The following is a 17,036-nucleotide window of genomic DNA, read 5'->3' as shown; positions in this document are numbered from 1 at the left end:
GCGATGATGCTCGAAATGTCCCTTATAGGCCTACGTCTGTTTCCGGTGACTTTATTTTGAAATTCAGTTCCTGAGAAACGGCTAAAAAGCCTGAGATTATAGAATTAAACAAATAAATAAAAACAAGGATAATTCTGTGTTATTGTTGAGTAAATAACAGTGTGTTATTTAGAAAAGAATAACAAATTAGAAGGAAAAAAAGATTTTAAAAAAATACAGATTTCATTATTCTGTGGCTCCGTGCCCCATTTCTTTTCCTCACAGACGACAAAAATTATCCGACTTTATACGATTTAAAATAAAAACAATAATCGTTTCTTGATATTGAGTAAGAACCGGTAAGAACATGTTTTTATGAACCGCAGTTTCCGGTCTACCAAGAGCCGACGGACAAAACGTGGCGTATCATATGCACGCAAAACTCGGCCTCAGAACTCAATGGGAATGGTTAGCGTCTCATATGCACGCAAAATAGGACTTCTGCGTATCTATTGCACGCTTTTCCAATGTGTAAAGTCGTGTCATGTGTACGCAGACTGAAGAGAGTGGGTTGGCTCAGTCACATAGCAGACAGTAGGCTTGTTTGAGACAAGCAAGACCTGCGCAGACCTGCACAATTTCAATCAACGTCTTGCTAGTGCATTGCATGATGGTTAGTCATTTTGTCCGACTTGCTCTGGAGGCTCGCCTACATGACGCCCGCAGCCTTGAGAGCGAGGCGCGGCGAGGCGGCGCAGTTCCTCTCCACGGGCTGCGGAAGCGAAATGCTTGAAGGGAAATGACTCGCTGGTATCTCGAGCTGAGCGCTCATTGGTGGTTTTTACCACGTGCTGGTGATGAAACTCTCCAATTGGCTCGGCAAAAGTTTGTTGCTGTTTTGTGTCAGTTTTACGTCGCCCCCTCCATTAACATTTTTCCTAATTGTTCCACAATGTTTATCATCATGAAATTAATATCTATATATGTTATACTATACTTGTACTGCTTACCGTTTTCATACTTTATATATCTTAGCATATTCATACACACTGTACATACTGCTCACAGGCTGCTGTGTATATTCATACCCCTCACTGTTTATTCATCATTCAATTCATTCTATATTTTATTCTGCGGATTGTGTACATTACTTTTCACTTTACTGCTTGTTGCACTCCTGGTTAGAAGCTAAACTGCATTTCGTTGTCTCAATACCTGTAATATGTGCAAGAACAATAAAGTTGAATCTAATCTTGAGCAGGAACAAATGTATTAACTTAGTACATATCTGAAATTAACGATTAAAGACGTGTGTGCATTCTTCCATCCATCCATCTTCTCCCGCTTATCCGTGGTCGGGTCGCGGAGGTAGCAGTTCCAGCAGAGAGCCCCAAACTTTCTTTTCGCTGGCCACATCAACCAGCTCTGACTGGGGGATCCCAAGGCGCTCCCAGGCCAGCGAAGAGATATAATCCCTCCACCTGGTCCTAGGTTTACCCCTTGGTCTCTTCCCAGCTGGACGTGCCTGGAACACCTCCCTAGGGAGGCGCCCAGGTGGCATCCTAACTCGGTGCCCAAACCACCTCAACTGGCTCCTTTCGACGCGAAGGAGGAGCGGTTCAACTCCGAGTCCCTCCCGGATGACCGAACTTCTCACCTTATCCCTAAGGGAGACACCAGCCACCCTGCGGAGAAAACCCATCTCGGCCGCTTGTACCCGCGATCTCGTTCTTTCGGTCATGACCCATCCTTCATGACCATAGGTGAGGGTAGGAACGAAAATGGCCTGGTAGACAGGAAGCTTTGCCTTCTGGCTCAGCTCCCTTTTCGTCACAACGGTGCGGTAAAGCGACTGCAGTACCGCTCCCGCTGCTCCGATTCTCCGACCCATCTCACGCTCCATTGTTCCCTCACTCGAGAACAAGACCCCGAGATACTTGAATTCCTTCACTTGGGGTAAGGACTCATTCCCTACTTGGAGTGGACAGTCCATCGGTTTCCTGCTGAGAACCATGGCCTCAGATTTGGAGGTGCTGATCCTCATCCCAGCCGCTTCACACTCGGTTGCGAACCGATCCAGTGAGTGCTGAAGGTCGCAGACCGATGAAGCCATCAGAACCACATCATCTGCAAAAAGCAGTCGTGCAATCCTTAGTCCACCGAACTGCAGACCCCCTCCCCCACGACTCGAAATCCGATCCATGTATATTACAAACAGGATTGGTGACAAAGCGCAGCCTTGGTGGAGGCCAACCCTCACCGGAAATGGGTCCGACTTACTGCCGAGGACCCGGACACAGCTCTCGCTTTGGGAGTACAGAGATTGGATGGCCCTGAGTAGAGACCCCCTCACCCCATACTCCCGCAGCACCTCCCACAGTAACTCCCTGGGAACCCGGTTATACGCCTTCTCCAAGTCTACAAAACACATGTAGAATGGATAAGCGTACTCCCAGGCCCCCTCCAGGATCCTTGCGAGAGTAAAAAGCTGATCCTTCGTTCCACGACCAGGACGGAATCCGCATTGTTCCTCCTCAATCTGAGGTTCGACAATCGGCCTGGCCCTCCTTTCGAGTACCTTAGAGTAAACTTTCCCGGGGAGGCTGAGTAATGTGATGCCTCTGTAATTTGCACCCACCCTCTGATCCCCCTTTTTAAAAAGGGGAACCACCACCCCGGTCTGCCACTCCTTCGGTACCGTTTCCGACTTCCACGCAACGTTGATGAGACGTGTCAACCATGACAGTCCCTCAACACCCAGAGCCTTCAGCATTTCTGGGCGGATCTCATCCACCCCCGGGGCTTTGCCACTGTGAAGTTGTTTGACGACCTCAGTGACCTCCCCCCGGGAGATTGGTGTTGATCCCTCGTCAAACTCCAACTCTGCCTCTAACATAGTTGTCGGGTTCAGGAGTTCCTCAAAGTGTTCCTTCCAACGCCCTAACACTCCATCAGTTAAGGTCAACAACGTCCCATCCTTACTGTACACAGCTTGGATGGTTCCCTGCTTCCCCCTCCTGAGGTGTCGGACAGTTTTCCAGAACAACTTGGTGCCGCCCGAAAGTCCTTTTCCATGTCTTCTCCGAACTTCTCCCACACCCGCTGCTTTGCCTCGGCCACGGCTGAGGCTGAGGCTGCTGCCCTTCGGGCCTGTCGGTACCTTGCAACTGCCTCGGGAGTCCCCAGGGATAACAAATCCCTGAAGGCCTCCTTCTTCAGTCGAACGGCTTCCCTGACCACCGGTGTCCACCAGGAGGTTCGAGGGTTACCGCCACTTGAGGCACCTAGGACCTTGAGACCACAGCTCCCCGCCGCGGCTTCGGCAATAGAGGCTTTGAACACCGACCACTCTGGTTCAATGTCCCCAACCTCCACAGGAATGCCCGAAAAGCTCCGCCGGAGGTGTGAGTTGAAGGCCTCCTGAACTTGGGCCTCCTCCAGACGTTCCCAGTTCACCCGAACTACACGTTTGGGCTTACCAGGTCTATCCAGAGGCTTCCCCCGCCACTCGACCCAACTCACCACCAGATGGTGATCAGTTGACAACTCCGCCCCTCTCTTTACCCGAGTGTCCAAAACATACGGCCTCAGGTCCGATGATATGATAACGAAATCGATCATGGACCTTCTGCCTAGGGTGCTCTGGTACCACGTACACTTATGAGCATCCTTATGTTCGAACATGGTGTTTGTTATGGCCAATCCATGACTAGCACAGAAGTCCAGTAACAAACCACCACTCCGGTTCAGATCAGGGGGGCCGTTCTTCCCAATCACTCCCCTCCAAGTGTCTCCATCATTGCTCACATGTGCATTGAAGTCTCCCAGTAAGATTAAAGAGTCCCCTTCAGGAGCCCCATACAGGACTCTTTCCAGGGTCTCCAAGAAGGCCGTATACTCTGAACTGCTGTTGGGTGCATAAACACACACAACAGTCAGAGTTTTCCCCCCCATAACCCGCAGGCGTAGGGAGGCGACCCTCTCGTCCACTGGGGTAAACTCCAACAACGAAGCACCCAACCGGGGACTTGTGAGTATCCCCACACCCGCCCGGCGCCTCACACCTTCAGCAACTCCGGAGAAGAATAGAGTCCAACCCCTATCCAGAAGTAAGGTTCCAGAGCCGACGCTGTGCGTAGAGGTGAGCCCTACCAGATCCAACTGGTAACGCTCCACCTCCCGCACAAGCTCCGACTCCTTCCCCCCCAGAGAGGTGACGTTCTTCGTCCCCAAAGCCAGCTTCTGTCGCCCGGGTCTGGTCCGTCGAGACCCTCTGCCTTCACTGCCACCCTTCTGGCAGCGTACCCGACCCCATCGCTGTTTCCCGTAGGTGGTGGGCCCGCGGGACGGAGAAGCGGAGGTGTTGCCCACGTTGCCTTTTCGGGCTGTGCCCGGCCGGGCTCCGTGGCAAGCCCGGCCACCAGACGCTCGCCGACGAGTCCTCCTTCTGGGCCTGGCTCTAGAAGGGGACCCCGGGCTTCCTCCGGGCCGGGTATCCTCACTTCGTGTATCGTCTTTCATGAGGTCTTGTGAACCAATCTTAGTCTGGCCCCTTGCCTGAGACCAATTTGCCATGGGAGACCCTACCAGGAACACAAGGTTCCAGACAACACAGCCCCCAGGTTCATCAGGGCACACAAACCTCTCTACCACGGTAAGGTGCTGGTTCTTCAGAGAGGAATGTGCATTCTTTATAAATGCAAACCGAGTCAAGCCGACTCCGGAGTTGGCGGTATGCACCTTAAAGTTGTTTACAATCCGCCAAAAACTGAGAGAAGAAGAAGAAGAAGAAGGCGAAGAAGAAGAACAAGAAGCCGACTCGGACACTGAGAGGCTCCGAGTGCTGTTTCACTTCCTTTGAGTCTGTACGGTCTGCACACATGAATGATTGACTGGGGCTGCGGTCGGATAATCAAAAAATCAGCTCCTAAATTCTAACCCTATCGTCTATTCCTTGACCTCTGAGTGAAACGTCACGGGGTTAAGGGATAGTGGATCGGAGAATTCAAGACTTAGGAGAAGAGACTGCGGTACTTTAGAGAATCCGACTGCACTTTCACTATCCGACGTGTTTGTGATGCGACGTAATTTTGTGCGTCTGCTGCTGTGGGGAAACTATGGAAACTACAGTTTTCTATACAGCGGACTACAACATGGATGTTTAAAAAGAACAACGGACTACTGTAAACTCATCTAGAGACTCTGCACCGTGCTCTGATGCTGTTGCTTTATGCTTTATGAACGTGGACAACAGAGAAACATATTCTTCATGACCATAATTGGAATTGAAATAAAAAATGAAAATGAAACTTATGCTCGTCACCCTCTCCCTCCGGTCCACATTAATACAAATTATCCCAATACGTATGATTGTATGAACTATGAAAAGATCTTAAAATCAATACAAATGTATTTATTATAAACGTTAGTCCTTAACACCTACACTGTGTATATCACCAAACATCTTTTAAAAGTTGAACAAACCCCACACAGCTCAGTGAAATGTTGACTTTATTTGATAATTTCAGTAAAAACTAACGTTCATATTTCTCTTTTTGATTATAATACTGATGAACGTTCAAAACAAAGCACTTTGGCAACTTACCACATAGGCCTATGTTTTAAAATGCTTAATAAGCACCGTAACTTTCATGATATAATTTCTCCGTCATAATCGGTTGTTTCCGTGAACGGCCGACTGTTGTGACGGAAAATGCTGCAGCTGCAAGGCATTGTGGGGCAGCATTTTCTCCTCTCCTTTCGGTAAGGGAGGTCCAGTGGTTCCTAAGCTAAAGGAGGTTATAAAGGAAGTTTGAAACCTCCTTTCCTATCATGTAGAGAATTCGAACAGCACTTATCATGGCTGCCACTGAGGGACTTCCGGGTCATTTCACTCCATTAGGAAGGTTCCTAAGCTAAATGGACTATTTGACTTCAGCCCCGGAACAGGTAAGTGGACATGTGGGGATCCAAGTCCATTCTGTGTACCTTAATATAAAGTGTTACCAAATGAAATCTAACCTTTTGGGCAGACAGATGAACAGATCTCAGTGCTGCCATGTTCTAAAGGAACTAAGCTTAACCACTCCAATAAAATGGCTCATATTTAACCCATTAACGCCAATGCACATGGCTTCTGTGGTTCAGTGTTTCTTTGTGGTGTGGTGAGATGACCCTAAATAAAACCTGCTCTGAGCAACTCCTTCCAACGCAACTGAAGTCAGATCATGACTGGCATCCTGTAGACTCCAGCTGCTTCAGAGGGAACACATGTAGTCTCTTTCTTTTTTCCCATTGGCGGACTAGCAAACTAGTCTTCAGCTGTGAAGGTATGGGATTAGTCCCTGATCCATGATATGCAGAAAATAAATGACAAATATGATTATTCACCAAGTTTTTTTAATGAGGTAGGTGATTATAATAAAAGATAGAAAACAATATAATACCAGGGTTCAGGTTATCAGTCTGTCACCATGCTATCTGCAGTTATGAACCATTTAAGAGAAGAAATAATAATAATAATAATAAATAAAACTGCGGTCGCACTTGTGCGCGCAGTGATGAGCGGGCCCTCGCGTCCGTGCGCCTGTCGGGGAGGGCAGCCGGTCGTCCCGGCGTCAAGCAGACGCGCGCGAGTCCTCGGAAATGAGTCGTTTGTCATTTCTCTAATTTTCGCGTCCCAGGTCCTCCGGCATCGACCCGGAAACGGATGTTGGCGTGCCGTCTCGAAGGAAAACAAATTTCTCTAAAGGCTCGTCGAGGATCGATATTCGAGGAGGCTGTCTGGAGGTGCCGTAACCGAGGATACACTGATTTAGAGGAGAGAGGAGTCTCTCTGGAGGAGCTATAACCGAGGGTACAACGATGTAGAGGAGAGAGGAGAGAGGAGTCTCTCTGGAGGAGCTATAACCGAGGGATGTATCCTCCGGAGTCGATTTCAGCCAACAGTGATGTTTAAAAGAGGCGTGACGCATGGCTGGACTTATGTCAACGAAGCACAGCTCTGCAAACTGTCCCCGTTGTCATTATAAGTTATTTGAGATGATAAAATATGCATCAGACTTTCTGCTCTTTACCGTTTGTTTACTCACTAATTACATCTCCCCTGGATGTTAGGCTATTTATTTTTTTAATACAACTGCTTTCATTGTGACGCGATATTTACAGTGAGAACAGCTGCTGAGGTCAGTGCAGAAACAGAACAGTGTGTATAATATATATCGCTCAATAATATATGTAACAGGCAGCCCACATTTCACACTTTATTTGTAGGGTGTGTGTGTGTGTGTGTGTGTGAGTTGATGTTGCAGGCAGACAGGCAGGTGTCAGTAGGTTATCTGACATATAAATTGTCAAAAATTGTACATTCTCCGTTAGCTTACGAGCTCCCCGTTTGAGCTAGCAACTATTTTCTTCGCAATTTAGCATCATATTGGATAGGGGTTGAATTTGTCCTGGATTGGAATTTTTCCGATCATACCCCTAGGAGGAGTTTGCAAAAATGTCCTTATAATGGCTGAAAAACGCACATTTTTCAAAATGGCCGACTTTATAGGGGGCGTGGCTAATGAAAAGCAATTTGAAATATGTGTGCAATTATAATAGCAATGTGTATACAGCGTTTCGTGAATATCGGATAAAATATATGCGAGTAGTTTGTAGTAATTTGTGACATGTAAATCGTAAAAAATTGAACATTCTCCGTTCGCTTACGAGCTCATCGTTTGAGCGATCAATTATTCCTTCGCAACTTAGCATCACATTGGAAATGGGCTGAACTTGTCCTGGGTTGGAATTTTTCCGATCATTCCCCTAGGAGGAGTCCGCAGAAATGTCCTTAAAATGCATGAAAAACGCTCATTTTTCAAAATGGCCGACTTTTTCGGGGGCAGGGCTAATGGAAAGCAATTTGAAATATGCCCGCAATCATAAGAGCAATGTGTATACAGCGTTTCGTGAATATCAGAAAAACTATATGCGAGTTGTTTGGAGTAATTTGCGACATGTAAATCGTCAAAAATTGTGTATTCGCTGTTAGCTTACGACCTCCACGATTGAGCTATCATAAATGTTCTTCTCAATTTAGCATCATATTGGATAGGGGCTGAAGGTGTCTTCGATTGAAATTTTTCCGATCATTCCCCTAGGAGGAGTTGGCAAGAATGTGCTTAAAATGCATGAAAAACGATTTTTTTTTTTTTGAAAATGGCCGACTGTCAGGCTGCCGACTGTCAGCTTATAAAAGCCAATTTGAAATATGTCCGCAATCATAAGAGAAATGTGTATACAGCGTTTCGTGAATATTGGAAAAACTATACGAGAGTAGTTTGGATTCATTTGGAGTAATTTGTGACATGTATATCGGCAAAAATTGAAAGTTCTCCGTTCGCTTACGAAGTCCTCGTTTGAGCGATCGACTATTCCTTCGCAATTTAGCATCATATTGGATCTGGGCTGAACTTGTCCTGCATTGGAATTTTTCCGATCATTCCCCTAGGAGGAGTTTGCAAGAATGTGCTTAAAATGCATGAAAAGCGCACATATTTCAAAATGGCCGACTTCCTGGGGGGCGGGGCTAATGGAATCTATTTACAAATATGTCCGCAATTCCATGAGGAATGTCTGTGCCAAAATTCGTGAAGTTCTGATAAACTATATGTGACTACCACACAATAGGGGGCGCTAGTGAGCAGCTTTTTTGAAAAATTACGTGTTTTTTTTACATTCTTGAAAAGGTCGTGGGCTCTGACGTGTGTCCCAAGTTATGCGTCCAAAGCTCATTTTATGCTATCGCAATTCAAAACAAATCTATAGGCCACGCCCACATTCTAAATTTGTTGCGACACTTTAAATCTGAGTTCATAGTCACCCCGAGAGTATGTGTAAAAAAAAGAAAAAAAGATTAGTCCATTCGCTCTTGAGTTATAAATTGGTGGTGTTTTTGGCGCCCCCTATAGTCCAAAATGAAAATGCTTTGGTGTGCCTATTCCCCAAGACAGACTAAACCTATTTACCAAAATCTATGATGTTTGGATACATGGTTGATGAGTTATGAGCATTTATTTCTAAGCCCCGCCTTTTTGCGAGTACGTTTTGATTGACGGCGACAATATTTATCATCCTAACATGCTCATTTTCTACGCTAATGTGTCTGACCCTCGACCGATGCTGTATACGAAGTTTGGTGTAGAAAAACAGAAAATTGAAATTGAAGTGAATATTTAACTGTTTTGAACATTATGCTAATTTAAATTAAAAAAAATGGAGGCGGAGCTTAGGGTTCCAAGAGGATTATTTGTAGAGCAGGTCCACCCGGATATGTGTGCAAAATGTCAGGTCATTCGGAGTTACGGTGGGACTTTGTAAATGTATTCCGAAATGGGATTTTGATAGGTGGCGCTAGTGAGCAGGTTGTAATATTTTTAACCCATTGACTCCAGAATGTTGCAATTTTTACCGGTCCTGGCGCCCGTGCAAAATTATACAACTTTCTCAGCATCCTAAAGCCCTCAAAAACAGGAAATATGATTCCTTATAATAATAATAATACCACGGAGAACAATAGGTTCCTCGCACTTTGTTCTAGGACGCCGTTGGGTCCTAGCGCTCCGTGCTCGGGCCCTAATAATAATAAACACATAGCAGCTGTAATAAAAAGTTGTAACAGAAGAACATACGTAATGTTATGGATCCTTAATAAATGTTCATCAGTCTAAGCATGCTAAACTGCTGAAATGCTTTTGGAGAAGGACCTCAGCAACATAACAGCAAGACTCATTCTACAGCATACAGCATACAGTATATGTGTGTACAGTATATACAGTTCACCTGCTGTTGCTCTATGCTTCATACTGTCAATGCAATCAAATCAATGGATCATTTTCTGCAGGTCATCTCCACTCATACAGTGTAATAAGGTGGTTCCTCTGTGCTCTGTAACTCTGTCTGTGACCCTCCCCACACAACCCCACTGCATTATGAAGTATTTGGTGTCTGCTTCCGTCACGTCAAAGGATCAAACGGTAGAAGACCCAGCATGCCAACATGACCCAGTGGCTGGCCCAGTTCAGTTCAGACCACCTCTGGACGGTGTGGATGGCAGTGTAACCCTGTCAACAGGAGACAAAAACAAAACATTACACACACATCTCTGTCTCATGTCAGTCTGTGCTGTGAAACAATAATCACTATAACATTGAAATATGTTGTACAATTCTCAAATAGTCACTGCAGACAAAACAAAGCCGTTGATTGGATTAGGGTCAGTGGTTCCCAAACTTTTTCAGTCGGGACCCCCTTGGGTATTGGAAATATTTTCAGGACCCCCCAACCCGGTTCCCATCTATATTGGTAGGATTAATTATATATTGTTGTAAAAACATTACATTTTCTTTGCTAATAATAAGAATATATAAAGATCCAACTATCATTTTATATTTTATTATGGATTACACATGAACAAAAGTGAAAAATAGATTTTTAAATTTCAAATTTGTTTAAGGAAAAAAATATATGAATGAACACTGAACTACTATTACTACTGCAGGTTGCAAACGACCACATCACTATACCATTCTTATTCCACACATAGCCTATCAATGACTTGTGTGTGCTTGCTTTCCCTCGCAGATCTTCTCAAACCGGGGCTGTTGTTTTGAGACTGCCACTCAGTTCATTCTCAATGTTCAGCTTTGATCTGTATTTGGTTTTGATGGCAGCAACAGCAGAAAAGCCTGTCTCACACAAGTAGGATGTTGCAAAAGGCAGCAGTATGCTCAAAGCTCTCTGACCAATGAGAGGGTACTCCTTCTCCACTCCAACCCCAAAACCCAGCCATGGTCTTGGATTTGAACAGCAGCCTCATGGTTGAATCTGAAGTCATTTCAATGTACTGTTCCTCTTCTGCAGTGCTGAACGTGGTAGGTGGTGTTGTAACAAATGGATCTCTAATCCAGTCATATTTGGCACTGTCATCCACAAAGAAATATTTCTGGAAGCTGACTTTCAGGGCTGAGATGTGATCTGTCATACATCTCATTCAACGCTGTGTTCTGCAGCTCATTCGTCTCGATGAATGTCTTGAGATTCTCAAATGAGTCGATATCCCCACGTTCTAGTCTCCTGCCCCACATGTCCAGTTTCCGTGTGAAGGATTGTATCTTGTCTGCCAGGTGTGGAAGGTGTGTATTGTTGCCCTGCAACTGCAGATTCAATTCATTTAGCTTCACAAACATGTCACTTAGGTAGGCCGGTTTCATGAGGAAGTGTTCATCATTAAACTTGCTGGCAAGGTCGTTCCCCTCCTCCTCCAAGAAGATTCTGATCTCATCTTTAAGCGCCCGCACCCTGGACAGCACTTTTCCGCAAGAGAGCCATCGGGACTCGCTGTGAAAAAGACCAGCTGTGTACTCGGAGCCCATCCCCTCGAACAATGCGGAAAAAAGGTGAGCTTTCAGCGGTCTTGTTTTGATGTAATTGATGGTGGTTATAACATCGGAAAAAACGGCATTAAGCTCCGGACTCAGCTGCTTTGACGCGAGTGCCTCTCTGTGTATTATACAGTGCATCCACACTGCTCTCGGTGCAACGCGCTTGATGAGCGCATGTAGCCCTCCCCGTGTTCCTGCCATTGCCCGGGCACCATCTGTGCAGATCCCCACACAGTCCTCCCATTTCATTTCGGCTTCACTCAGACAGGTGTCGATTATTTTGAACAGTTCATCAGCTGTTGCTCTCTTTCGGACATAGTTGCAAAATAGCAAATCCTCGCTCAGCTCATCTGTATCCACGTATCTGACATACGCAATTAAAAGACAGTCCTTGTTACTGTCTGTAGCCTCGTCTACTTGGAGCGCAAAGTGTTTGTCTTTTACTTTCTCAACAAGCTGCTCTTTCATGTCTAGCAATAGTGTTGTCGGACAAGGGGATGGCTTTGAGTTTTTGGCCAGTTACCTAGTCAATTAAAGTTGAAACCATGTCTATAGCGCAAGGGAGTATGAGCTTCTCAGCGAAGGTGTGTGATTTTTTAGACTGGGCGATACTATAGGCCACTTTATACGAGGCAAGTTGAGCATTAGATGTGACAGATGCTCTTTTAACAAAGCAGATCTGCTGACAACGATATTCTTGAAGTTTTCTCTGAAAGAAATCAAGGGGGTTGTTCACATCATTGGGGTGTGTGGTCTCCAAGTGACGTTTCATCTTGTTTGGTTTCATGCTCGCTACTGTTAAGGTTTTGAGACAGAGGAGGACACACTGGTCGTTCCTCCCCACCTACCACGTTAGATGTGAAGCCAAGGGAGATGTATGACTCATCATACTTCCTTGATTTGGGCTTAGGTGCTGCAAGGCTTGTCGTAGGCTCATTTTTTTTTTTATTGTACTCAGGTTGTAATGTTTTCTAAAAAGATAGTTCATTAAATGTGAAAATCTTCAGAATGTATTTTTTGCAAAGGGAACAATTTGGAGTTGTGGTTATGTATGGGTTATTCTGCTATGACGTTACTGGTCAGGCCCACATGAGATCAAATGTGGCCGTATGTGGAACCTGAACTCAAATGAGTTTGACACCCCTGATCGAAAGTATCCATCCGTTATCTGTCAGCACTCCTCAGAGAGCTTCAGCAGGGACTGTCTCCCCCAGCTGAGACATGTCCATGCTAACGTTCACCTGCATGGCAAAGGACTGTTAGAACCCACACTGCTAACCCAGAACCCTGTTACTGTGCCAGTCCCATGTCCTTAGTATGTGCCACCACATGTTGGGTAACAGCCTTCCTGCTCTCTGCCCCTGCTGGACTTGGCTGTCAATCTAAACACATCACATGTTTACCTGCAGTTCTCTGCTCACTAACTCAATAAGACACTTGTGCACAGATGTTTTCAAATAAAAGCATTCCAGCTACTAAAATGTCTTGATCCCTCCCTTCTACTTATAACATGAGCCTCTGTGACCTGCACTATATCTTGCTTAATACAGTATGTTAATGTTCCTTATCCTCCAGTTGCTCTCACCTCTTCTACTTCCCGTTCGTCAAGTCCAGGATCAAACATAGAGCCCAGGTAGGTGAGGTGGAAAATGGCCAGGAGGCTGAAAACCAGGTTCAGCAACATCACCCAGTAGTCCTGCACACAAATGAAGAAAAAATAATTGTGAAACAGACGCAATCTTTTAACCCTTGATATTCTGTTGGGAAGCTGGCCTGACTCTTTAGACCAGCAGAAGGCTAAACAATGCTTTGTTTGGTAACTCTAAGAGACCCAAAGAAGCATCAGCTAACCACTGGTTCAACATTATTTAGTCATTCATCTGTAACAAACATTGTCTTTTATTTAGCCATCTATTCAAATGTTAAAAATGTAGATTACAATTGGCAGTTGTAGTAACAGTAGATTGAAACAGATGAAATGCTGTTAAAGCACTGTAATCTAAAGCTGTCCTCTTCAGTTGCTGGCCTGGGTTTGTCACAGTCAGATTGAAGTTGAAAATATAACAGGCATTCATATTTCACCTGCAGCTGTTTCTCTGCAAAGTTAGGATTTATAAAAACTAAGCTTGACAGGAGAACGTGCGGACATTCACAGAGACCTCGACACATGAAACTGAAAGAAGGAGAAAAGGTCTGATATTACTTTACCACCTTTTACCACACTGAAGCCACTAGCAACCCTGTACAAACAAACCCTCAAAGTACTGGACCAGAAACCTAACCGCTCCCATCACTGTACCATCCTCAACAAGCATAACATCCTGAGTTGGGAAGATTTAATAAAGTATAGGAACATCGTTCTGGTGTACAAAATCCTGCACAATACGGCCCCTCCACCTCTTAACTCATTGGTTACTCAACGTAACAACACCAGACTGACCACTAGAAGCTCCACACGTGGCGACCTATCAGTCCCATTCAGGAAGAGTACTTTTGGTCAGTCATCATTCTCGGTCACAGCAATACAAAACTGGAACTCTCTACCCACTCAAATCAAAGACATACATACACATACCACCTTCACAGCTCACTTAAAAACATGGTTCACTGACAACTACACCTGCACACACTAGTCAGTGTTGAGTATGGCGTGAGTGTTACATGTTGTGTTACATGTTGTGATCATGGATGTTGCCCCTCGTTTCTGTTATGTGATTGTGATGTGCTATATGTGACATGTACTGTATGTAGTAACGTGTGTTCTTTATTGTTCTCTTTTATCCTCACACCGGTATACTTGTCTTTCCTCCTTTTTATTTTATATATTTTCTTATAACTAATGCTGTTGATATATTCTAATTTTAAGGGTGTTTATTACCATCTGGCCGGGGACAACAGCTGGAAATTAGCCATGTCGGCTAAAGCTGCACCATTTACTGTTTTTGTGACAGTTCAACGATGGGGACTGTCCATGACACTATAAATAAATAAACTAAACTAAACTAAACTTCCTACATATCATATATCAAGAGTTCATTTGTAAAGCCAATCTTACAAGAATAAATAAACGCCTGTTTGACACACCCTGTGTGCAAAACAAATACCGATAGAATGCTAAATACCACCAGAGATAACAGGTTTTGCAAAAGAACCTCTCAAATGTGTTCTGCAATTGATAAACAGTACTTGCACATTATGAAATGTACTCTTACAAGTCACAAGGTGAACATTGGAACACTTTCAAACGGTTACATTTACAATGAGACAGTTTGGTTGCCTCAGCAGACACCTACGAGTGCAGAGAGCTCCACAACATCTTCAATTCAAATCTATGATATTAACACTATTTAGGTGGAGGCTTCAGATAAGGCCAGAGGGTGTGATGATTAAAGTGTGTTTTATTAAAAAGGGGACAAATTCTTATGCTGATTCATTTATATCAATCTATCTTTAAAATGATATGCGTAGAGCCCAATATGACAAATTACAATAGGCTGCGGGAGCTTTACAGTCTGCAGCATAGACCCTTCAGATCAATTCCCCTGAAACTGTTCATCATGGCAGCCATAACTGCTTTACAACAGATGAACAGAATTTGCCGTTGATAAGTAGATGTCTGTTTTGAGCGAAGCTGTACCTTCTTGTGCTGATGGCTGCAGTCGGGGGGGCAGGGCCTGGAGAGGACACAGGCACTGAAGATGGAGGCAAGCTTTTTTCTCAGAACTGAGGATGAGAAAAATCAACAACCTTGTTCATTGAGGTGTGAGAACCAAACCCCATTAAAGCAATCACACATGCTGGGAGCACACAAGGACCTACATGGGAAATGTAGTCTTTTTTAGCCTCTTGACTAAAGAGGTCATGATAAGGTGAACATATTTACCTTTTTCTTACAAAAAACTAAAGACTGGCTATAACAGTAATAGTTGTGTTCAATAGATCAACGTTCTCTCTTGAAAACTCCTATTAACAAAGCTGATATGGAAAAGGAGGATTTAAATAAATTCCTCTTTAGAACTCCACAAGATGAAAGATGAAAGCAGCAGCACAAACACAGGAGGTTCAGTGAGTGCATTCACCCGTACCATGTTCCACATATGTGATGAAGCCCAGAGACAGCAGCACAGCGCCCAGATGGAAGCTCAGCCCCTGAGAGAGCACAGGGGGGGTTTGACAAAACCAAATCCAGTCACAATACAAAAAACATACAGCCCAAGACTACTACAAACAAAACAACAATTAAATATTCAAATTTGGACATAACCACTATAGGGCCACAGAAAGGCCATGAAGAAATACATCTGCAGGGCGAAATATATATATATTTGACTGTGTATACATATACACAGTAAAACAAACATAATCTGTGAAAGGAGGATCATTGGGGTTTTGTAAAGCTAGAAACTAAAATATGTTACTGAAAGCATTTGAGGCAAGGCTATGAAGAAACAGATCCCTGATTTATGTTTGACAGTTTGATTGGAGGTGACAAGCAGTGATTAGGCGCTTTCACACCGACTACTTTTCCCAGGAATAGTTCCCGGAACTTTTATTTCCTGGGACTATCTAGTAAATCGCGTTCACACCGGAATAAGTCCCTGAGGGAGCCGCTGACATCACTTCTTCTTCTGCTGCTGCTGCTGCTTTGGGTTTACTGGCAGGTTGCAAACCACTTCACGGCGTATACTGCCACCCAAAGTCCCCGGCCGGAAGTACCCGGAGTTGTCCCCGGAGTTGTGTTGCCATAAGTTAGTCTCTCTCCGTTGGTGCGCTGGGCTAATGCTAATGCTAATAATGCAATTCGCCCAGTCAATCAGAAATTGGAACCTTTTTCTCCCCAGGAAAGTCCCTGCTCTCTAGCAGGGACTGAAAAGGGGGGAAAAGGTTCCCGAAAAAAGGTTCTAGTTCTAGATCTTTTTGGTGTCAACGCAAAATCCCAGGAACTATCAGAACTATTCCTGGGAAAAGTACTCATTAGTACCTAATGTTGATGAACTGCACAGGCCCAGAGTGTTATTTGTCTGAGCCGGTATGGAAGAAATAATGTTTGAGCCTCTATTTATTGTGTCATGTGACCTGTTGTTTAAGACAGCCATTACATAGTATATCATACGTTCACAAACTATATCCTAAAATAATATTAAAAGTATATTTAAGACATGTCAGATGATTAGTGGGGACGTATAATAGACCTGGTACTAGGGCTGTACTCGAATATTCGAATATTCGTTCGTTGGCCAACTATTCGGGTTTCAATTTCATTATTCGGATATTCGTTTTTTTATTTTTTTTCAAAAATAATTTTTGTTTTTTCAAAAATATATATTTTTTTTTTTCTAAATGTATGCTATTAATAAAGGCGAATTGCCATATTCTTATACTATATTTATTCTTTTGAATTGCACTGTTAAAAAAATATATACAATCTCAGCCTGTGCTCCTGACATCGCGTTCACTCACGGTCACGAACGCAAACGGCACGCTTCACCTCGCTTCACCTCGTTTCACCCATAAAATGCCGAAGACTTCAGCTGTGTGGGACCATTTTAAATTGAACGACGGTAAGAAGAATATGTGCCAAATAAGCGATAAGAAACTGGCCTACCACGGTGGCACAACAACTCTGAA

General features: G+C 44.4%; 1 protein-coding gene across 3 annotated transcripts in view; it reads right to left on the bottom strand.

Annotated features, from left to right (window-relative positions):
- Positions 1 to 6,361: 6,361 nt before the first annotated feature.
- porcnl (porcupine O-acyltransferase like) overlaps positions 6,362 to 17,036 on the bottom strand; it is a 41,748-nt gene continuing 31,073 nt past the window's right edge. For all 3 annotated transcript variants that reach the window (XM_079675483.1, XM_079675484.1, XM_079675485.1), the window contains exons 10-13: positions 15,494 to 15,557; positions 15,046 to 15,131; positions 12,994 to 13,104; positions 6,362 to 10,088 (exon numbers count right to left, since the gene is read on the bottom strand). In XM_079675483.1, coding sequence (XP_079531609.1) covers positions 9,987 to 10,088; positions 12,994 to 13,104; positions 15,046 to 15,131; positions 15,494 to 15,557 — 363 coding nt within the window. In that variant the 3' untranslated portion in view covers positions 6,362 to 9,986. The remainder of the gene's footprint in view (positions 10,089 to 12,993; positions 13,105 to 15,045; positions 15,132 to 15,493; positions 15,558 to 17,036) is intronic.

This window comes from Notothenia rossii (genome assembly GCF_949606895.1).
Source record: "Notothenia rossii genome assembly, chromosome: 4".
In the NCBI taxonomy this organism is placed as follows: Eukaryota; Metazoa; Chordata; class Actinopteri; order Perciformes; family Nototheniidae; genus Notothenia; species Notothenia rossii.
The sequence above is the reverse complement of the archived record's forward strand: the minus strand, read 5'-3'. Positions and strand labels throughout refer to the sequence as shown.